This window comes from Musa acuminata, chromosome BXJ2-8 (genome assembly GCF_036884655.1).
Source record: "Musa acuminata AAA Group cultivar baxijiao chromosome BXJ2-8, Cavendish_Baxijiao_AAA, whole genome shotgun sequence".
NCBI lineage: Eukaryota > Viridiplantae > Streptophyta > Magnoliopsida > Zingiberales > Musaceae > Musa > Musa acuminata.
The window spans coordinates 18,743,261-18,767,992 of NC_088345.1; the positions used below are offsets into that span (position 1 = coordinate 18,743,261).

General features: G+C 39.2%; 1 protein-coding gene and 1 long non-coding RNA gene across 2 annotated transcripts in view; both read right to left on the bottom strand.

Annotated features, from left to right (window-relative positions):
* LOC135619310 (uncharacterized) overlaps positions 1 to 22,182 on the bottom strand; it is a 35,166-nt gene extending 12,984 nt beyond the window's left edge. Inside the window, exons 1-2 of the long non-coding RNA XR_010489367.1 lie at positions 22,082 to 22,182; positions 21,932 to 21,982 (exon numbers count right to left, since the gene is read on the bottom strand). This is a non-coding gene — a long non-coding RNA (uncharacterized LOC135619310). The remainder of the gene's footprint in view (positions 1 to 21,931; positions 21,983 to 22,081) is intronic.
* Positions 22,183 to 23,732: 1,550 nt separating this feature from the next.
* LOC135619309 (nuclear transcription factor Y subunit B-like) lies at positions 23,733 to 24,522 on the bottom strand. The gene is made up of 3 exons (XM_065121203.1): positions 24,346 to 24,522; positions 24,017 to 24,250; positions 23,733 to 23,919 (listed from the first exon to the last, which is right to left on the bottom strand). The coding sequence occupies exons 2-3, from the start codon at positions 24,238 to 24,240 to the stop codon at positions 23,748 to 23,750; spliced, it is 396 nt and encodes a 131-aa protein (XP_064977275.1). The 5' UTR covers positions 24,241 to 24,250; positions 24,346 to 24,522; the 3' UTR covers positions 23,733 to 23,747.
* Between the last annotated feature and the right edge of the window lie 210 nt (positions 24,523 to 24,732).

The following is a 24,732-nucleotide window of genomic DNA, read 5'->3' on the forward strand; positions in this document are numbered from 1 at the left end:
TCTCATCCTGATCGAAGCATCCTGCGTCACTCAAAACGCAGATTAAATCATAAACATATATCAAGTAGTTTCATCATCAAAATATGAGATTCAACAATCTCCCCCTTTTTGATGATGACAATCACTTGATGACGGAGTTAAACTTAACTCCCGGAGTTTAAACAAACTCCCCCTATCAATATGCCATATTGATAGAACCTCTTAGATTCAAAAATCTAAGCAACATGTCATCATAAACGGAGTTAACCTTAACTCCCGGAGTTTAAACAAACTCCCCCTATCAATATGCCATATTGATAGAACCTTGAATTCACACTGAATTCAAGTCATTGCAATATTCATCATGAATACTTGCAACACGTCAACATGAACTTATGCATAAACTTATGCATCACATGTCATGTCATCAACATACTTCTCCCCCTTTGTCATCAACAAAAAGGAGAAGTACTACAATCAAGTGTGTGTGATATTGGTTCAACTCATTGCATGAAAATCATAGTATCAAGTTTTATCATCATGCAATCTTGGAGCTAGAAGATTTAGCAAGTGTTACATCATGCTTTAGAACATTCATGCTATCAAGTTTTAGATATGCAAGTTTTATAGCATATAAGATAGCACTTTTGGTAATGTTCAAGATAGCAAGTTCTACATCATGCAAGCTAGCAAATTAGAGATGTTCAAGAAGGCAACTCTTGCTTCTTGAAAATTTTGCTCACTTTGCTAGATGCACAAGTTAGCATTTTTGCCTCTTGAGATAGGCAAGATAGCACATTTGCTTCTTTTGAGATAGCAACTTTTTGCTTCTCTTTAGACCAACAAGCTAGCAATTTTTACGATATACAAGTTTCACAATATATAAGCTAGCAAAAATTTCGAAAGCAAATGCAAGATAAATTTCTTGTGTAAGCTCATGATTCTTGCTTCCTATTGCAATGTGCAAATTGCAAGTTTTGCTTCTTGAGATATTCAAGATAGTGATGTTCAAGAAGACAATTTTTCTTCTTGAAATAAGCAAGTTAGCAATCTTTGCTTCTTAAAATAGGTAAGCTAGCAAATCAAGTTTTTGCATCTTCTTGACTTGTACAAGCTAGCTATCTCCCCCTTTGTCATTGTAAAAAAAAAGAAAGAGAGAATACAGTTTTGTAGTTCTCTTTTCCTTTTACAACGATTTCAAAATCATGACAAATGATGAATAATCAAGTTATGAATGTCAAGATAATTTTTCATCATGAATATTTTATCATAGCATGCATCATTATCATAAATTGAAGTATTACATGCATGATATCATATCACCATTCATAATTACATTAATATTTCAATATAACAATTTCTTCTCAAAATGTGTAACTTGGCACTCATAGCATTTTAAATCATGATTTACATCATATGCAATACATCACATCATAATTAGAAAGCACAAGTATTGTATGCATAATTGTACATTATAAATGTTTCATATCATGATGGTATCAATTTTGTCAAATTATATCCTACCATGCATGATCAAAACTTCTCCCCATTTTATCATTGAAAACAAGAAGAAAGTAGGGGGAAGAGCATAAAAGTGTTAAATATTTCAATCATTTTTAAGATTCATAACATGAATAACGTTATTACTATTTCATCAAAATCAGTTTCGAGATTCACATAATATCATGAAATCATTAATCTCGATAAAATGGGAAAAACATTTTCTTTTTAAGTGATTCTTTTAACACATCATAAAAAAGAAAAACTCATTCATAATTCAAGTGATTTACAAGATATCATAAATGAATTTATCACTTGTATTTCACCAAAATCGAGAACTCTTAGAGATAGAAAATGATTGAAGCATTTAATCTGATTGAAGAATGATTCATATTTAAAGTGTAGCATTTGTCAAATCTGAAATCATCAAGTATAACTTTAATATTTTCATTGCAACATTAAGCAAGGTTTCATTGAACATAATTTTGAATGATTCTTATAAATGCCTAAAACTTCTTTAGTTTTAATTTATGATTGACTTTATAATAGCATGCTCAAATCTTTATTTTTATGTCAAAACCATACATTATATTTAATAAACAAAGACAATGAAAAATATCAAGCCTTCCAGACAAAGGCCATGTATCGTCATTGAAAAGCAATATGAAAATCATCAAAATATACATTCTTGCTTCTCAAGCACATAAGATTAATCTCACTAGGTGTAAAATCATTAGATTTCTATCTTGCATTAACATAAGACATGCAATTTTCATTATCATTTTCAAGATTACAAGCATGATCATATATTTGCATTTTCATGGTTAAATTATTAACAATATAATTTTCAACAAAATTTAAAGAAAAAGAAAAGTGCATCATGAAAAGCATCATGTAATTTCGAAGTAAATTAGGGGGATTTCGATTACCTCATCATTGTAGGCTGTTAAGGCGTAGTTTGCCGCCTTGCTTTTGTTGACTTTCTCTTCTTCGGAGGAGCTCGATTCATCCCAATTTTTGTTCTTCTTCTTGCGTTTAAAGCAAGTAGTTCCATTCTTTTTGCTTTTTAATTTTCGTTTCATTTTAAGTTCACCATCACTTGAGCTTATGCTCGAGTGGTCTTCAAATGATCTATGTCCCAAATCCTTCCTGTTCTTTGGAAGGTTGGTTTGTTCATCATTGTCCTCATCACTTGAGTCATCGCTCAAGTGGCATTCATTTGTCCAGAGTTCCAAATCCTTCCTGTTCTTTGGAAGGTGGTTCTCAAGTTCTTCACGTGCATTGCACGTCATTTCATATGTGATCAATGAACCAATTAGTTCTTCAAGTGGAAAATGGTTCAAGTTTTTCGATTCTTGAATAGCAGTTACTTTTGAATCCCAAGTTTTAGAAAGTGAGCGCAAAACTTTGTTAACGAGTTCAAAATCCGAAAAGCTTTTACCAAGTGATTTTAAACCATTGACGACATCCGTAAAACGGGTGTACATGTCAACAACGGTTTCGCTTGGTTTTATATGAAAAAGCTCGAAATCAAGCAGTAGAATATTAACTTTCGAGTCTTTGACTCTACTAGTTCCCTCGTGCGTGATTTCAAGAGTGCGCCAAATATCGAAAGCTGTTTCACACGTAGAAATCCGATTGAACTCATTTTTGTCCAATGCGCAAAATAAGGCATTCATAGCCTTTGCGTTTAAAGAAAAATTCTTCTTCTCCAAAACCGACCATTCGTTCATCGGTTTGGAGGGAAGTTGAAAACCGTTTTCAGTGATATTCCATAAATCCAGATTTAGAGAAATTAAAAAAACTCTCATTCGAGTTTTCCAATAAGTGTAGTCCAATCCGCTAAAGAACGGTGGACGAAAGACCGAACAGCCCTCTTGAAAAGTCATTTCTCTCGGGTGTAAATCCGAAATGAGAAAAACCCCGCTCTGATACCAATTGTTAGGATCAAGAGCACTAAGAGGGGGGGGGGTGAATTAGTGCAGCGGAAATTTTATAATAATTTAAAAACAAAAAGCTGCGTTCGTTCAAAAACGATTATGATGCAAAAGCAAATTCTCAGTTTGTATCTAAGTGCAGTTTGCGTCTTAAGCGCAGATTGCGTCTAAGCGCAGTTTTGCGTCTAAGCGCAGATTGCGTCTAAGCACAGATTGCGTCTAAGCGCAGTTTTACGTCTAAACGTAGTTTTACGTCTAAACGCAGATTTACGTCTAAACGCAGTTTTACGTTTAAACGCAGTTTTACGTCTGAACGTAGTTTTACGTCTAAACGCAGATTTACGTCTAAACGCAGTTTTACGTTTAAACGCAGTTTTACGTCTAAACGCAGATTTGCGTCTAAACTTTGAAACTCGTTTGTATATTCGCAGAAGGCAGTATGCAGTTGAAATCAAGACGTAAACGTAAACTGAAATCTGATGATTGAGCGAAGAAAGCCGATTTACGTCCGAATGCAGTTTTACGTCTAAATGTTAAAACTCGTTCGTAAAATCGTAGAGGACAGATTGCAGTTATTAATAGGATTAAAATGCAAGCGTAAACTGCAAGGAAGCTCGTTCGTAAAAGCGCAGAAAACAGTTCTGCAGAATCAAACGTAAACGTAAACTGTAATGTACGAAAATGCGAGTTTACGTCTGAATCCAGATTTGGAAGAACAGCACTTAGAACTTGTTCGTGAAAGCGCAGAGAGCAGTAGTGATGAGGGAGGTTTGCAGTAATGATAAAGTGCTCGAAATTAAACGCAAACCAGAGATTTATAGTGGTTCGGTCAGCCTTGACCTACTCCACTTTTGGCTTCCTCCACCGATGAGGTTGCCGACGTCAACTAGCTGCCTTCCTTCAATGGGCGAAGGCCAAACTTCCCTCTTACAGTTTCTCTCCTTTTGACAGGCTTAGGAGACAACCTTTACAGACCTTTCTCTCCTCACTTTACAGTTGAACACTTGAAGAACAGAAGGAGGAGACTCAAGGATTTACAACACTTTTGAGCTCTTTAGAATCACAGAAAAGATCACAATTTCGGTATGGGTCTGTGCCTTTTCAGTGCTGAATGGGTGGGGTATTTATAGGCCCCAACCCAGTTCAAAATTCGAGCTCAAAACGATCAAATCGATCTAATCCCAGAATTTCTGGGATCAGGCGGTTGCACCTCTCGACTGGAGAGGTGGCACCGCCTGGCAGAGCTCGAAGACTGAGCTCTGCCGATTGCTTCTTCTCTGCCAGAGCTCGAAGACTGAGCTCGATGGTTGCATCACCTGGCAGAGCTCGAAGACTGAGCTTGGTGGTTGCATCACCTGGCAGAGCTCGAAATCTGAGCTCGGTGGTTGCATCACTTGGCAGAGCTCCAAACTGAGCTCAAGCTGATGCACCATTCTGCCATAGCTCGAAGACTGAGCTTGGTGAATTCATCACCTTGCAAAGCTCGAGACTGAGCTCAGGCTGATGCACCACTCTGCCAAAGCTCGAAGACTGAGCTTGGTGGTTGCATCGCCTGGCAGAGCTCGGAACTTGAGCTCTGGCGGTGCAACCTCTTGGCTGGAGCGGTTGCACCTCCCAGCCGTGCAGCCCTGGCGGTTGCACCTCCTGGCTGGGGCGGTTGCACCTCCCAGCCCCTCAGCCCAGGCGGTTGCACCTCCTGGCTGGGGCGGTTGCACCTCTCAACCCCTCAGCCCAGGCGGTTGCACCTCCTGGCTGGGGCGGTTGCACCTCTCAACCCCTCAGCCCAGGCGGTTGCACCTCCTGGCTGGGGCGGTTGCACCTCCTGGTGCAATCAGGGTCCGAATGGTTCACTCCATTCGACCCACTTGAATCTTTTCAGGGGCCCAATTGCCCCAAGATTAAGCTAATGGGTTCACCTCCCATTTTCCTGCTTAATCATCGTGCTAACTACGATTATCTCTAAGACAACTTCTGCAGCTTGCTCCGATGCGTCAATCGCTTCTTCCGGCGAGTTTCCGGCCAACTTCCGTCGATCATCCGACAACCCTCGGTGATCCTTCTGCGGACATCCGGCATACTCCTGGACTTTGCGACGATCCACTTGGCGAGTTCCGACGAGCTTCGCTTGGCAAGATTCTGGACTTCTCGGATCTGTTCTCTCTGAACCTCCGACGACCGTCCGAACTTCCGTCGAACTCTCGAACTCCCAACGTGATCATGATCTTGACTCCGGCGCAACTCCTGCTGCTTGTCTTACTCTCATCGTAGTTAATCCTGCACAACAAAACAAAACTTCGATCGAGACAATTAATCCTAAGCAATTAACCAAGTTGTCCGACATGTCATTGGTCCCTCGACGCTTCGTCCGATTCTTCGGCGCATCGTCCTCTCGTGCAGCCTATTGCCCAATCGGCCAGTTGACTCCGCAACTCCGATATCCTTGGCACAATACCCGCTCTTCTTGGCCCGATGCCCGAGTCCACGGCCTGAAGCCTTCTGTCGATACGTCGACCGATCCACCGGCCCGACGTCCAATCTTCTGACATGTTCCTTCGGCACAACATGATTTTCCTACTTTAATTGTCTCATCCTGATCGAAGCATCCTGCGTCACTCAAAACGCAGATTAAATCATAAACATATATCAAGTAGTTTCATCATCAAAATATGAGATTCAACAATGGGGGCTGGGTTCCACCAAGGGAAAAGTTCGAATGCAAGTACCAGTGAGTTCCATGGGAGGGACTTGATCATGCAGAGGTATGATCGAAGCAACTGGAGAGTTGGACTGCTCCAAAGCTCATATTCGCTTAAGGGAGCCCGACAAGTCAGAGGACAAGGTCGAGTAAGCGAACGTTGCTACCAAGGAAGCTAAGGAGAACAGAATCGGTGTAAACTCTACAACGTGATGGCAGAGGCCATGCATGGGAGTTGCAGTCTGTCTTTCCATCGACCAAACGGACTGCTTGGAGAACACAGAGGTGTTGAAGCAGGGGGTCGAAAGGGGCGAGGAAGCGACGACGAGTCCAGAGGGACTTAGCTACCCAAAATCAAGCATCAGTTAGAATGGAGGTGGACTCAGAGGAGTGCCACGGAGACATCTCTACTGATTGTGAAGAAAAGGGATACAGAGGCGTGGCGACGGATAGTAGGGCCATGGGCATGGCAGCGCCATGGTACCGCAGAGGCGGGACTTCCGTGCAAGTCATTGATCCCTTGCTCTCACGGAGGGAGAGCACTTGGCCGTGAAAGGGGCCGAGGAGGTAGAGCATGCAGAGGCAATCTCCAAGTACCGAGACAAGGCTGAATGGCAGAGGCCAAGAAACTTCGTAAGACCGGTGTCAACAAGTTTCTCATCAAGATAGCCGTAAGTGAAGGACTTCGGGTCATGCAAGAGTGCACGACCAAGGAACGAAGCAGGCAGTACGCGGTGCTATACCTTTGCTACTCAGTGGAGTAGGCGGCAGGGTTGATGGAGAAGACGGTACAATCCCAGAGGCGACCTCATCTATCAGAGAATTACTCCAAGTTGGGGTGAAAACTTCCCGCATTCCAGAAGTTCGATGGCATTGAGAAGGTGAATCACAGTAGCTAACTCAACGCAAGGAGTGCAAACACTTCAAGTGCTTCAGAAGTGTGAGCAAAGAGCAGGCGAAGGCCAGTAACCAGCTCGATGCATGAAGTACAACCTCGAGGAGGCGGGCGAAGTCAAGTAACTTTTGCCTTCTCAACTCTTAAGAGAATAGGCGAAACTGAGTACCCCAATTCTCTTATCTATCCAGCAGAGGAGCGCTGCACAAGTTCAAAGACCCTTCGAAGATAATGGAAGACAATAGTTGTCAAATCCTCACCAACGGTGATCAGTGCTACTGAGAGTAGATTGTCCGCCTCATTTCCCAACGAAATGCCAATCGAAAGTGGAAGTGATGCGAACCTACTTGGATGTGACAACTAACTGAAAGAAGAGTCAATGAGCAGATTTTGTGGAGGAATGACCCAAAACTTCAGAAGTTTGCGAGGCGATGCTCGTTAAAGCTCCAACAAGCATCCACCCAGTTCAAGCAGCATGTGAAAATTTTGAGAGACTGGCGCAGTAAGGATGGTCTTTTCCTTCATTTGGTGGATCCGCAGAAATCAACGAGGATCAATACAACTCAACCAACCCCACACTAGAGTCAGAGTCATTGGCGAGTTGAAGCAGCATGGCGGATCAAAGGTTCGACTACTCAGAAACAGCAGCGGAGAGCAACTGGGAGCCAGGAGGCGCATTGCAGCTGGAGCAGAAGATTGAAGACTCAGCAAAGGCGAAGAGTTGCAGTGTTCACAAAGGCTTCGACGAGGACGTCGAAGGGATAAGTGGGGGAGAATGTAACGGACAAACTTCTAAACAAGATGTTGGATGTAATGCTTATGTCTGTCTGTTGTCTTTTGGCATGTTCATGCCTTGTACAGCAGGTAGAGGGGCGGCCGAAGGCTAAATAGTCCCATGTTAGTTGGGTTGGTGGCCTCTTTAGGCTTGTAAATAAAGGTTATGTCATGTGGACACATGCGAGAGCTTTTCGGTCTGTAATGGACCATTTTACCCTTTGTTGTGCCACTATTCAGAGCTTGTAAAGTCTGTTTGTAATTTGCATTGTCTATGAAGTGTTTTTCGGACATGTTTGCTTGTGGATCCCGATTGAGGCATTCTCTTTAACCCGTTCTCTCTTTTGTTGGTCCTAAGGGACAATGGGAGGCTTCGGGGAGGCTGACCTTTGCGGACGGACGCACGAGGGTGCCGCACGCCTTAGGCAAAACCAGCTAAGGTCGTGACAATATGTCAATTCGACACCGACCTTGTTGGATCTCCTCCCAACGGGTTCGCCACCAAAGTTTTGCATCTCTGTTCAGATACATTGTTGCTATAGAAACTTTGGTTTCTTCATAATCAGGCCTCGTAGCTCGAAAGCATCACTCCATGTCGAACAGGAAATTCTCGAGCTCTTTGGCATCTCTGGCCCCTCCATAACCATGAGGCTCGAGTGCCCTCAAGTTTTGTGACGGCACAACGCGTTGCTTCCTCCCGCATTTAGTACTCTTGTGAGCATGGTCACCCTTGAAGTGAGTTCCGCCACAACTTCCTGTAGGTGTTGCACAGAGTCTTTGGTGTCATCTGACAATCGGTCGACTAGGGCCTCAACCTTGTTGATCCGGAACTCCGTTTCTTCTTGCGAGCTCTTTACCCCAACAAGCCTTCGTTGGCCATGGTAGAGTTCCTCCAAGCTCGCTTAAAGAACATCCAAACGGGTTTCAACCGTTATGAGTCTCTCCTTGTGACTCTTTTTACCCGTTGGCACTCCAGATTGTGCTTCCTCCACTCGTAGAGAGTAGCCAACTTCTCGCTCATCATGTTCGTTCCCGCGCTCCTCTTGAGCGGCTCCAACAGCATGAGAGCGAGTGTGCACTTGCAGCCCACTTGCGGCTACTTGGGGCAAGGGTCCGGCTTGCCCCGTCTTGCTTGATTCGCCACGATGCTTTGCCATGGCAAAGTTGCGAAGTTCCTTCGTTGCTCGCTCGAAGTGCTTGCCCGCTCTGATATCACAATGTCACGGACCTAGCTGAAATTGCCTAAGTCGTGAGGCATCCTTGCGGCAAAGACGCGAACTTAGCTTGTGTTGCCTAAGTCGCAATGCACCCTTACAGCAAAGACGCGAACTTAGCTTGCGTTGCCTAAGTCACGCTTCGCCCTTGCAATTTGCGTCCGCAAAGATCAGCCCACTTGCAACCTCTCGCAGGTCTCGAAGGACTTGTAAAAGAGAAAGTTGATTAGTTCGAAGAACGAGCGACGGACAAGTCCTAACGTCTCGCGAAAAGGGGGAAGCTTTACAAGCAATTCAGCGAGCACCTTGCATGCACAAGAGAAAAGAGGGAGAGGGGGAAAACAAGGACTTTAGAGGGTTGAACGAACAGCTGCAAGTCCACAAACAACTGCTCACCGGGTGTCGGGCGCGACAACAAGTTCCCGTCAAGGTAACGTGCGAACTTGCGAAAGATTGTTCAACGTGCCCGACACTAAGCCGAAGCCCCATCCCCCATGGTGCCACCCGGGTGGTTCCAGGGTGCTGAGATGGCTGACGTTTTGCATGCAGCAGCGGGCTATAGAAAACAACCCGTGGCACGCGAAAACGGAGCTGTTTTGGGGCTGTTTTGCTCGGTTCGATGAGTGGTCACACTGTAGTGCTGCAACTTGTTTGAACTTACATTTTTACAAGCAAAAAAACTTAAAACCAAGACAAAACATGCTGCCAAGCAGCTGTACATGTAGATGAGAGCGACGAACGGTTTGTTGAACGGAGTTGTTGTGGGTGCGCAATGACCGTTCGTGACAATACGGCAGAAATGTTTTTCTCTTGGCCTTCATTGCTAAAAGCCCTCTCTGGTGACTCTTCTTGTTTCTAGCCATGTCAGAAACTCCTAAGTTTGTTTCTAATCTTCTTAAACGTGTCCACACTCATTCTTCCCTTCAATTTGAGAGTCATACCCTTCAGAACTCTACTGTTAAACTAAGTAGGAGAAATTTTATAGAGTGGTCTCAATCCATGAAGATGTCTCTAATGAGTAAAGGAAAGTTCAAATATGTGAATGGGGTTGCAAAGGCACCAACCTTGGAAGATGCTTCATACAAAACTTGGGAGATCAAGAACATGATGGTAATATCGTGGCTGCTTCACTCCATGCAACCAGAAATCAACAAGACGTAACTTCTTCATTCTATGGCTAAATAAATTTGGGATACTATCAATAAAACCTACTCCAAAGTAGGTTTTACTTCTCAGATTTTTCAAATCAAAAGACAAATTCAAAAGATGAAGCAAGGTACATCAAGTGTCACAGATTACTACAACAATCTGCGAGGTCAATTGGCTGAATTAGACATATATCAAATACTGGAGATGGAATCTGCTGCCGACACTAAAAGGCTGAGAAACTTGCTGGAGATGGAGAGGGTATTTCAATTCTTATTGGGGTTGAATTCTGAATTTGATTAGGTATGTGATCATGTTCTTAATAGAGAACCTTTTCTTGATCTTATAAAGCATTTACCCCAGTTTGAAGTGCTGAAAGACAATACGAACTGCTAACCAGTAAAGAGGCAGATTATAGCAAGTACATAGTGGAAAATTCTGTCTTGGCAGGCTCAAATATACTTCCCAATGCCGAACACAACAAGAAAGATGGGAGATGGTGTGATTATTGCAAGAAACCAAATCACACCAAGGAGACATGCTAGAAACTGTACAGTAAACCTCAAAACTGGAAAAATAATAAGAGCAACGATAAAGGGTTTAAAGGAATGCAGGGAAGATTCAAGACACCTTTGTTCAGTAAGAAACAGCTTGAACATCTGTATGGACTTCTTAACCAATCTCAAACTCAAGGTATGCAATTTCGTACCGTACCGGACCTTCGACGTTCGCTCGGTACGGTACGAAACTGTATAGCGAGCGGGATACCATTCGGTATACCGCTCGGTATATATATATATATATATATATATAAAGGCGACGTCGCCTTTTCCTTCCCCCACGCGGGGCGACGTCGCCTCGTATATATATATATATATATATATATATATATATATATAAGTCGTCGAAAAAGGCAACGTGACGTCGCCTGTTATAAAATATTTATATATATTAATATATAAATTTTATAATTTTTTTTTTGTTTCGCCCCGTAACAGGCGATCCGTGTACTGGTAAGCTGACAGACCGGTACGTACTGCCCGTACCGGACAGTATTATTCAAAATTGCATACCTTGTTCAAACTACCAATCCATCTCCTACGTGTTCCCTTGCAATACAAGGCAATATTCCTACTGCCCTCCACATCCTCTAACCAAGCACTTTGGATAGTTGATTTGGGTGCTAGTGATCATATGACCAACTTTCTCGCATGTTCTCCTCCTATATACTCCACGTCCTGGAAACCTTAAAGTTTGTATTGCTGGTGGATCTTTGTCCCCAGTTGCAGGAAAAAGTTATGTTGTTCTCTCAAATAAGCTAATTCTAAACCATGTTCTGTATGTTCCTAACCTATCCTTGAATCTCTTATCCATAAGCAAACTCACTAAAAAGTAAATATTCAAATTGTGTGGCTAAATTCTTTCCATCTCATGCTAGAGAGGTTGATCAACTCTATTACTTTGAAGGTGATGCTTCCTTGGATGGACAAGCTCAAGCTGTAGGCAACTTCTCTTCCCTTTTGATACAGATGAAATAATGTTATGGCACTATAGACTAAACCATCCTAGTTTCAAGTACTTGACTTTGTTTTTTAAGAATAAGAACATCTCTCAATTTCACTGTGAAATCTACTTGCCAAACATCAACATGTCATATTCCCTTCACCAGCCATACAAACAGTCCCAACCTTTTTACTTAATACATAATGACATTTGGAATCCTTCAAAAGTCAAAAACATCACCGGGACTAGGTGTTTATAACCTTTATTGATGATCATACTAGAGTGTGTTGGGTATATTTGTTAAAAGAAAATTCTGAAATTGCTATAGTGTTTCAAAACTTCTATAACATGGTCAACACCTAATTCCATACCCAAATACAAATCCTTAGAACTGATAATGGAGGTGAATACTTCAAATTCAATCTTAAAACCTTCCTAATGGAAAAGGGAGGTATCCATCAAACATTTTGTGTTAATACACTCTAACAAAATGGAACTGCTGAAAGGAAAAACTGCCATCTACTATAGGTAGGCTATTATGTTTACTATAGAAGTTCCTAATATTTTTGGGGACAGGCTATCTAATTATATCTTATTTAATCAATAGGATGCCAACCCGAGTACATAATTCTGAGAAACTTCTAAACATCCTTCTACAAACCTATCCACAAACCCAAATCTTTAGTAATTTGTCAGTGTTTAGTTGTGTAGCATTTGTTCATATGCATAGTCATAACCGCACAAAATTTGATCCATGAGCAAAAAATATGTTTTCCTAGGCTTCTCAACAACTCTAAAGAGAATGCTTTGATCCTCTTATAAAACAGTTCTATGTAAGTATAGATGTCACCTTTTTTGAAAATCAACTTTATTTCTCTCAAACTTCTCGTCGGGGGGAGAATCATACGGAAGAAAAGTTTTAGGAAACTATTATAACCCTACCTATGAATTCTCTGTCTGAATTCAATCCTATTGCAGGTACATCTCCTCATAATTCACCTTCTAAATTCAAATTCATTCCTCTCCCAATTCTACCTTCTCGGCCACAACCTATCCCTTGTACCACCAATCCAATGTTGCAACCTCAATCTATTGTACTAGAAGCCTAGAACATGAAAAATCTGATACAGGGGGAAACTTAGCGACTAATAAATAGCAATCAAAGCTATGTGTCTATACAAGGACAAGGTTTAGGGTAACAACCACATAATACCTACCAAGAGTCAGCTCTGAGTGCAACTGATCATGAAACTTCAGGTACTCCAAAGTCAAGGTATGCAATATCGTACCGTACCAGTGGTTCGAGATTGGCTCGGTATGGTACGGTACCGGTGTACCGCCTGGTGTACCACTCGGTACACCCTAGTGTACCAAACAATTTTATATATTTTCTTCATTACTGTAGCATTGTAGCACTGCTACAACATTATACTGTAGCACTGCTACAGCATTATACTGTAGCACTATAGCGGTATCGGGCTATCCGCGTATCGGTATGCCGTCGGACAGGTACATACCGCTCGTACCGGGTGGTACCATTCAATACTGCATACCATGCTCCAAACCATTCTTTACGCCTAGAACCCTGCGAATTTCAAGATCTTAATGTTCCCATTGCTCTTAGAAGAGGAACGAGGTCATGTACTATTCATCCTATTTCCAATTTTGTGTCATATCACAGATTGTCCTCCTCTTTCAGATCCTTCATTTCTAACTCGTCAAACACAGATATTCCTAAGTCTATTCAAGAAGCTTTAGCTGTACCTGAGTGGAAAAAGGTTGTGTTTGAGGAGATAAGGGCATTGGAGTAGAATGACAATTGGGAACTTGTAAATTTACCCAAAGGAAAGAGACTTGTGGGTTGTAAATGGGTGTTCACAGGAAAATATAAAAGTTGGCAGGTAAATTGAGAGATACAAAGCTAGTGGCTAACGGATACACTCAAACATTTGGGATAGATTATTAAGAGATTTTTGCACCTGTGGCAGAGAAGAACAGCGTCCGAATCCTGTTGTGTCTTGTAGCAATTTTTGTCTGGCCTCTACAATAGTTAAATGTGAAGAACGCCTTCTTCAATGGTGAACTAGAAGAGGAAGTCTACATGAATCTACCTCCAAGTTTTGAAGGAACATTAGCATTTGACAGAAGTCCGCAAGCTGAATAGGTCACTCTATGGATTAAAACAATCTCCTAGAGTATGATTTGATAGATTTACTAAGGCCAAAAAGAGCTATGGATATTTGTAAAGTTAGGCAGATTACACCATGTTTTATAAGAATGCTGGCAGTGGAAAGGTCTCAATACTCATTGTGTTCGTGGATAACATTATCCTAGTAGGTGACGATCTTGTTGAACAAGAGAAACTAAAAACCTTCCTAGCCAAAGAGTTTGAAATCAAAGATTTTAGAACATTATGGTACTTCTTGGGTAAGAAGGTGACCAGAACCAAGGAGGGGATCTCACTGTCACGAAGGAAGTATACAGATTTACTTGTGGAAACTGGTATGTTGGGTTGCAAACCATCTAAACACCTATTGACCCCAACCACAAGCTAAGTGAAAACACAAGTAGTGAGGTGGATAAGGGACAATATCAATGTTTGGTTGGAAAATTAATTTATTTGTCACATACTGCCTTCGCTGTTAGTGTTACAAGTCAATCTATGCACTCACCTAATGAAGAACATAAGAGGGTTGTCATTAGAATTCTTCAATATCTCATACGAACTCCAGGCAACATGTTGATGTTTAAGAAGAGGGATAATATGTATGTTGAAGCATACACAGATGCTGATTGGACCAACAATATAGATGATAGAAGATCTACATCTGGATATTGTACCTTCAAAGGGGAAATTTTGGTGACTTCGAAGAGGAAAAAACAGAATGTAGTGGCTAGAAGTAGTGTTGAAGCTGAATTTCACGCTATCGAACAAGGAATATGTGAACTCCTTTGGGTAAAAAAAACTTCTAGATGAGTTAAGAGTTTCTTGGAACCAACCAAGGAACTAATATTCAGATAACAAGACAGCAATTAGTATCTCTTACAACCTAGTGCATCATGATAGAACAAAGCAAATTGAGGTCGATCGACATTTTATTAAAGAGAAGTTAGATGAAGGACTGTTTTGTATTCCATTTATCCCTATCAAACAGCAAAGGGACATCAAAAACAGCAATTTGATCACTTAACTAGCAAGCTGGGGATGTTGAATATCTTCGAGCCTACTTGAGGGTGAATGTTCAGATCTGTCAAATCTGCTGTGATTTGATTTGTTAAGATCTGTGGTGATTTAATTATTGACAGACTACCTTATTTGATGTGATAGACTATGATGTGTTTGTTGATTCAGTCCTAACTTATTTGCTGTATATTTCCTATATTAGCACGTAAATCTATTTAGGTAGTTCTTTCCTTTTTTTTCTTTTCTCTAAGTTCGACTATATGTATGTCATCCTGTATACAAGTAGCAATATAGAAAAGTAAAACTCTCTTCTTCTATTGTCCCATTCATGTTAAATATTAACAATATATAATAATCAGCACTTTTGAGTTACTACTTAATGTCAGTGGCGAGCAGCCAGGTAAATGAGGAATCCACCAATGCAAGGTCTAGACAAAAATTGTTGTAGGCAAACTTATACCTGCAAAGAAATCCATCCTTTCTAGGTCTCAACCTTGGTCAACCAAATGACGCAGGATAATTCACTATGATGCCAAGGCTTGCCCTCTTAACTGACCCCTTAATGTTTTATATATATTTACGAGACTTTTTTCTATCTTTCCTAGTAGCTCCGCACGAATTTAACCTAAGAAGACTTTACTAGAAACAATAAATAAAGATTTAAATGCTATTAATTTAACTACAGATATCATTTTGTACAAGTCTCAATGATTGCCATTGTGTTGCACCACCATTACCTGAGGTAATAGGAAGATACAAGTTTATATTTTGTGCATTGTGTAGGTGAAATCTACTATTGAATTACACAAATAACTAGTGAGTCGAATACAATATTAATTACTCATAAAAATTAACAAGAAATATCCTTTAATGATCATCAGTAAAAATGCATATCAATTGTTGTAATTATACTAAAACGTGATCTGCACATTTTTCCAATTAAAAAGATCAATCTTTTATCCATTTGATGCCCTCAAATTTCATAATTTATAAACTCAAGAAAAGTTGTCAACCGGTGCTTCTTTGATTTGCTTCCTTTATTAATATTTTTATTATATAAATCATTTAACAAATGGGGAGGTTTATGCAAAATCTTTTTTTTGTTATTTAAAGTGAAAATAAGACTTTTAGCAAAAGAAAAAGAAAAGAAACAAAAGGGTGTAAATATTAGTGAAAATTCAATTTATAATTGACAATAAACTATAAAATGCAGCATGAGTTGTTTTTACAAAAAAACAAAGATCATCGTTTTGCCCAGTCCGGTACGAAACAAGCAACATGTACCAGTCCGAGTGCTAACCAGTATGTAGACCCACCGCGATCCGATCCGTCGCATAAGAGAAGTGGGAAACCCTAATTCCCGCTTCTCACAAGAGTGTCACCTCCGCCTTCGTAGGGCTCACGAGCATCGCTTCCGATGTTGCAATCGATGCTTCTCACACAGGCGACTACCAGACCAGGGTACGGTTGCGATATCACTACACACCGCCACGTCTCAAGTAAGCCTTTCTCCTCTTCCACGTCTTCCTCCTCCGTCGCTTCCTCTTCTTCCCTCTTTCTTCCTCCACCGTCCCTTCCTCTTTTTCCTTTTTACTTCCTCCCCAAAATATCAGTACTTACTGATGTACCATGTGTTTATACACCGATACAGATCGATACATACCAACCCAACAAATTTCTAAGTCGGGTCCAATACCCAGAAAAAATAATAACATATACAAAAGGCTCTCTAATTGCAAAAGCAAAAACAAACAACAAAAAAGATGTGGCATGTTGAACATAATATATTAAATCAATAATATTGAAAGGAATGGAGCCTTAAATGTATAATATAAAGACATTAAATTTAAAAATATTATAAAATAATAGATAACATATATATACGAAAGTAGAATGGAAAAAACAACAAATGAAATATGAAAATCTTAGGTCAAAAGCCTCTTATTTTACTATAAAGAAAGCAACATAATCAACAAACAATGTCATAGAAAATCAATTAGAATAATTTTAATAGCACCTTCCCACCACCTCCTATTTGGTTCTTCATTCTTTTACTCAATGTTTGTATGTACCACTCGATACAGTATGATAATGGGTGGTACGTATTCAATTTGACAGGTAACCGAAACGCAAACCGCCCTATACTAGGCGATTTTTATTAAGGGGTAACATATCGGGCGATACGAGGGTATATACTAGGCAGCAAAGTCAAAACTCAATCATTACTAACCTATACCGATCAATAACGATCGGATTTCAATCAATTTCGATCGACGACCTAGATCTAGATGTTTCCAATGGTCAATTTGACCATTGGCAGCATTTGAAAGGGGTTTTAACTTTCCTGCCCCTCTTTCAATCTCTTTCACTCTTACACTCTAACTTATTCTCACTCACATCTCACTCTTTCTCACATTTCATATTCTTCAACTCAAGCAAAGGTACAATTTGTGGATTACTCTAATTTAAGAGGTTTAAGCAAAATTCGCACAAGGAGCCAAATGAACCAAAGATCGATCCCCTTCGACCTCCAATACTACAACGAAGATTCACAACTGATGTTGGAGTGGGTCGAAACAACAGAGAGCCAAGAGAATCCTTTACTTGATGAAGCGAGAGATCCTCCACGTCCTTCTCGTTTTATCATAGAGGCAAAAAAAAAAAGGAACAACATCCCCCAATAGGAGGAAGATCCCCCTCAGTCAAAACATGGCAAAAGGAGCCGAACAATCTCAAGTCAGACTGCTCGAGGTCATGACACCCAACAATCACAATCGTTCGCTTAACGTGCAAAGGTAAAGGGGAAGACAGTAGCATCAGCCAAACCATTAGAAAGAATTGAGTCGGCCAACAAGACACCTTCTCAATCACTTCAGCAACCCACTCGAATAATAAACATACCAACAACGTGTACAGCAATGCCTCGACCAACGATGATAACAGCGACGACAAGGAGTGGATGGTTTCACCTACTCAATTTCAAGGTGGTGCATGGATTGACGAGCAACATTTTATGCATGCCACACAAGATTTGAATCATAGAACTTGCGAAGGTAGTCATCATGTTTACACGAAAAGGAGAAGGGAAGATAGTCAATGATTTTGAACAAATGCGACAGAGCCTATACGATGTAGACACAAAACGAAGTTCGTTGTATTCCTATTTCCTAGTCATCGTATTATGGAGACTCTTATGATCAACAAAAAATACGATGATAGTTGGTCATTCTCTTTTGAGGCTGATCGATCTTATAATACGAAGTAGTAAGTCAATGGCAAAAATAGAAGTTCTGACGTTCTCCAACCTTCGCACCAATACATGTCATAATCATACTTGTCTTAGGAGCCATCTTGAACACATGTTTTATCAGGCTACAAATGTCACTACATTGATGCACTAGTGACATCCGGTCTATCAGCATACCATGTTGTGGGAGCAATTTCAGGATTGGATCTGAGAAGCATACCCTACTGATACTCAAATACATAGAATCAACGATCCTGATCCACCACTAATGGAGTCCTACATTCATTTTGGTGGTAGAACCAAGTATACCCATCGATCGATCCAATTTTTACTTGATTCATTGGAATCTTAAAGTTTCAACTTGTAATCTCACAACTCAAGTCATATCTTTGTAAATAATTCAATAATGGAAGAGTAACTCAGAACATACCGGAAAGCTGCTCCTCGAAGCCCGAAAAAGATCTATCATTATCCCTTCATAATTTAGATGATTTTGTATGAAATTAAGCTAAACTTACATTTATTTCCAAATAAAAATCCCTAATCTATTATTTTTCTTAATTTTTAGGTTTTTTATTTTTTTGTGCCATCGACACACCTTACGATACCGACACATAGTACGTCAGTATGAGGTGATACATGTCATGTCACATGCCAATCGGCATGAGAAGTCGAACCTTGCTTTTGCTTACACATTGTGAGTATAATTTAAATGTATCAACAACCAAAACCTTCGTAAATAGTTAATATTAAAAACTTAAATAAAACAAAATTTAAAATTAATGCATAATTGAAATAAAAGCAAAAAAAATAGCAAAAGTCAAACAAAATAATAAAATAAATATTAATAAAAAATAAAATTATATAATTATTATATATAAAAGAGAACCAAAAACTAGTGGTAAAATAATAAAACATATAAACGATATTAAAAATCGAAAACAAAATGTTAGAAATTAAATAAAATAAAAAGTTTCTACAAATTCCGAAGATAATTGAACAAATAAAGGGAGGAGAAGAAAAAATCTAAATATTAATGTGTGTCACGTATTAACTCGTATGTACATATCAGCATCATACCCGATTAGTAAATCTAATAAAAAATATATATATATTCTTATATCTCGTCAAAACAACCACAAATGTCATAATTTTAACCTAACAAATTTTCACGGGAACTTAAGAGTCTAGTGCATTAGTTCTCGATTCTCGCACTTCTTTTTCTTTGCAACCAGCTTCTCCCTTGCCAATGCACAATAACTCCCTTGACTTGTTGAAACTTTTTGAATAATCAAAGTGAGAATCACCCATGACACTTTTCTATTTGGACTGTTAATATGGATAACTTTATTTTAATCTTGAATTAGATTGATAAATCCCGGTTCTTATAAAATTCTTATATTTTAACATAAATTGTTCGTTTTGCACTATCATACATTCTACAATGGTCTTAATGTCAATAAAACAGGAAAAGAAATAACAAAAAACGTAAAGAGAAAAAAGAAAGAAAAAGAAATGCAAAGAGAAGAGACATTTTAAACAATGAAAGCCTTAAAACTAGTTATCATAAAGTGACAAGTTTTCCTAAATCCATAAATTTATGAAAATAGGAATACATATCTTTCAGCCTTCTCAAGCTTTAGGGGAAGCAAGAAATATATACTCTGGATATCAGAAAACTCCAATTTTACCTAAATAAGAGAGCATAACATTTATTTTCTTATGACTTCTATAAGATATTTTGTGATTGATAAATGGTGAAATTGGGATTCAATAGCAGGACTATTCTACAGATGTTCTTTTGAGATGATCCAAAAATCTGTACTAAAAATATTAGAGCCACATGGGAAGCAAACCTTACTTCTCAGTGATTTCGTTTTTTCCAAAGATTTTAGGGGGACTTTAAATTAATTTCCGAGGAACACCATTATAATTAGTAATCTAGTAGGAATCTATTACCCTTGTCCTAGTAAGGTGATCAATATAGAAACAAGAGAAGGGGAACTACAATATCGCCTTAGAGACAGAGAGAGAATGGGAGCTACATGATCAACAACTATAACATTGTCATGGCATGAGGATGCCACAACTATGCCCAAGGGCATCATAAGAACAGTGGCTTACATCAATAAGTATATAAGTTGGTGAATTCCTCCTTAAAAGCCATAAAAAAAATCATCCATATTGAACAGAATCCTAAATTTGTTGCAACCATCATTATCACAAGTATCCCTGGAGGTGCTACAAACAACAAAGCCTGTTGTAGAACTGAGGCAAGGCTACGATCTTCAATTATATGACCAAGGCTGCCATGAGAAGTATTGATAGCCCCACCATCATATTACTAGGCCTTAGCATCATTGCACCTTGCAATGATTGCACAATTTACAATACTCTTTCCACATCCTTACATGTCGGTAGTTGTATTAATTGCACCTATTTGCTCTCAAATGAGTGCACAATGCTCTACAGTAAGCAGATATGACAATATATATTTGTTAACACACTCGATAGTTCATAATGATCAAACCTAATTATGATAATCTTCAAGCTAGACAATCCCAGTTTGAAGAGTCCTCACCACATTGATTGGCATCTTCAATGTATCCTTGTAGCAAATAAATTTACTGTGAACAAATTGCTCCTACAGGCAGATAAACTAGTACCTCAGAAACATCAAGAGGAACCTTCTACTGCTAGTCTCTTATAATTTTTGTGACATAAATGGGCCAATTTCAAAAAAATAATTAACTCAAAAAAGGTCCCAAATGTGTTTAGAATCCATTTACAAACAAACAAGTCACACTAATGTTAATTGAAACCACATTAATCCTTAGAGTTTTAACATTTATGGCTTCAAGCATTTTTTGTCATTTATCTCCGATACAAGATGAATTCCTCTTGATTCAAAGAACCAACAAACAATGCACTATATGTTTTTGACATAAGATGAAGTTTCTCATGAAAATCATCTCAATGTTTCCCCATAAGATGGTAAATTTTAAGAAAAAGGTGGGATAAAGCTTGCATACACTTCCATTAGTTGCATAATTAACTCATTGCTTCTTTTCAGATATTCCAGTGTAAATCTAGTTAAAAATGAAAAAAAAATGCAGAACCATGGAATGGCACCATGTTTGAATGGGGCCACAAGGCAATTCATGCTAAAACACTAAAAATCTTCTCTATAATGTTGGAGAAAGTTCACAAGTGATTACTAATATAAACAACAGTATGCTCAAAACTGCATAACGACACCTATTTTAAGCAAGTGAACCTAAAATAGTAAAAGAAAATCACAACAGTTGCTATAATATCAAAAAGATGAACTTATCAAGAATTATTTAAAAGAAGACAGGAAGAAGTTGAATATCAGTCCTTTAAATGGTTATAACTGTTTTCCCTGAGAGAGTTATACCAGAAGGTTTGGTACCTAAAATTCAAGCCAAAAACCAGTGGGCATTTATAAGATAATAAATTTATTCAAATTTACTCATTTGGCACCATGTAAATTGACATTGATCAGGGGCAGTTAGCACATTGATGATTTTAGATCCATTAGCCTCCAAATACAAACAAATAGCAAACATATACCTATATAGTTATAAATGTAATTCTGTATGTAAGAATATATATCAGTCATATGACAAATAAAAACAAGTCCCTTCAGGAAAGGCATTAAGTGCTACGGAAAAACAAGAATCATCTTAATCTAGTTTAGTAACAACTAAAACGATGAAAATCATGTAACAAAAAAAGAACTAAAATCTTTCAGTTTAATGCAACAGCATGAATCTGAAAAGTACATTGAAATCATCTGAAGTTCTCACTAAGAACAGAAAAAAAAAGTAAAGTACCTGAGGTTGCAAATAGCTCATGCCTTGAGTAAAAGTTCCTTGGTGACCCATCTATTTATGTCATTGAGAAATATGTTAAATTGTGGAACCAGTATCAGGAAATTTCCAGATCTAATGTCAAATGCAAATTAAAAGAAAAATCAGTACTACCCCTTGGGATATTGGACCGGGTTGCGTTCCACCATGAGAACTAGCTGTATCCTGTTTAACAGAGCTGTCTCCACCTTTGGCAGACACCTTATTGTCACCCTGTCAACACAATTAAAAAATTTATAGAAAAAAAGAAAGAGCTGTTACAGGAACTTCACAAGACTACAATGTTCATGGTATGATCATAACAAGTCCAATTTCAAGCAATATGGAGAATATACTTTTATCTATCATAGGTGAAGAGGCAATGGATATGACACTCATCTACTGGTATATGCAAAGCAACACATGCTTTTCATCAATGGGTTTTGATGTGAGTAAAAACATAATCTCAAGAAGCCATTGATGCCATATTTTACTAATTATATCAATAGTAATGAATGTATGTTAATATCATATTGATGTATCATAAAGCTGATAAAGAATTTGGCCAAAATTATGCTGAATTCATTTGGCATGGTTATATTACTAAGCCAAATACATATCAAACACATATACCTAATTTAATTGTGAATATAAATAATTACTTATTATATTTACAGTTGGATCTAGATAACATGAATTATCCCTTGTCAGCAATATTTAGGGAAAAAAAAAAAGCTTTTGCATGGCCTCATATGCATACTGCCATATGAACACATCACATACAATTGTGGCTTGAATATGTTGTGTAATTGTGTATACAGCTTATACTTATTATATGCACAGATAACTTCGATATCAAATCTTTTAAAACTAAACTTGCCAGCACTGTGTTAGGACTCACAGCTTTATTGTTGTGATCGTAAACTTGCCAGCACCGTTTGAAAAAAAGCAGTTTTTGTGGTCGTTTATGCAGGCACAAATGCACACGTCATCATATGAATGCATCCCACAAGACTCATGTGACTTGAATAGGTCGTGCAACTACAGATAAGACTATGTAACCTGCATATGTAGCTCTAACTTACGTGGGCCCTTATGCAGTCCCTATAGGTATAAAAATGTGATCACGTATTATTCTCTTATATTGCATTTAATATTGCAATAATAATATATAACCTTAGTCAAATGGACTTCTATATTTCTTAAAACTTATTACACTGATAACTTCTTAAAGAGTGAAACAATGCATAAGTTAATTGTTCGGCCATAAAATATATTTATTTTTTTAATCTAGATAGACCCTCCCTAAACCAATCAGAAGCAGAAGCTTCATGCACTAGGCCACTCCTTTATTTTTCGTTTGTACATGATGGCAATTTTTAGTGTTTTGATACAAACCATATGTGCCACATATGCACTATGCATTGCCCTAGCTGCTAGGATAGCATGTTGCTCTCCCAACATTGCTTGGCAATTGAAATTCATCTAGTTTTTGCCTGTCATTAAGTTAATAGAGTTAAATATATTGAAAAAGTATACCTTATCAAATGTAAGTTTAGAATTGTTTCATTAAACAAAGAAGCAAATACTTGCAGCACTAAATTCTGTCCTAACAACATCAAACAACCACATATAGCATCAATAAGAAGGAAGCTCCTTACCTCCAACTGGAACAGAACACCACCGCAGCAAAAGCACATGCAAAATAAACACAGGAAAGGAACATCAGATCCAGTATGCCATTTAAAAATACAAACTTCGTAATTTCTTCTCAAGCTACCCATTTTCAAGTACATATTAATCAGGAAAGATTCAAATGAAAAAAAAGAAAACAGAAAAGAACCTCTCTGTACTTATGCAGATACAATTTCAGCGGCTCGATATAGTCCTCGAATCCCAGAGTGGCCATCGCCCACAGCAGATCGTCGCCATTAATGGTCTTTCTTTTCTCCCGCTGGCATTTATCACTGGCCCTAGAACACCAAATTATCAAACTATTAATTAACTAAACCAACCAAAAGGATCATCCCAAGTACAAGAAGAGAGAAGGGGGAGGGGACGAAATCAGACTCGCTGGTGATGAAGCTAATGAACTCGGAGACACACTCCTGGACGGTCTCCTTGGCGTCCTTGGCGATCTTGGCGTTGGCGGGGAGCGCCTTCTTCATGATCCGGCTGATGTTGGCGATGGGGAGGAAGCGGTCCTGCTCCCGGACGCTGGATCGGGGGCTCTGGTCACCTCCGCTTTCGTGGCCGCAACCTCCACCACCGGGGCTAGCCGGCGCATCCGCCATGCTTGGGACCCTGACAGATCCACGAACAAACCACCAAACAGATCCATGGAGACCCAAACCCTAAATCGGGGAAGGAAACGAAGAAGAAAAAGGGCGTGGACGTACCTTTGCTTTGCTTGGATGGGAGGAAGAGAAGGCTTTTGTATTTGGCGCGCGCGCAGCGAAGGGAGGCAACAAAGGAGCGAGGGAGGAAGGGAGAGAGACGGGGGAAGAGGAGATCGGACGCTGGAGACAAGGAGGCGGAGACGACGACTGGGATGGGAGACGGGAGACCAAGTTTGGCTATCTGCACCGTTCGTCCCCCCTTTTCACGAAGTGGGACCCACCCCAAGCGGTTAGTCGAATTTTCTTTCTTATTTATAATTTTTAAAAAAGAAAAGAAATTCTGTGATATTTTTGTTTGGGTTTTCTTAAATAAATGGGTTATCTTTTATGTTAATTTCCTTCTAAAAAGTGGGATGAAGTATGGTGTAGGCATCTCCGGAAGTCGTG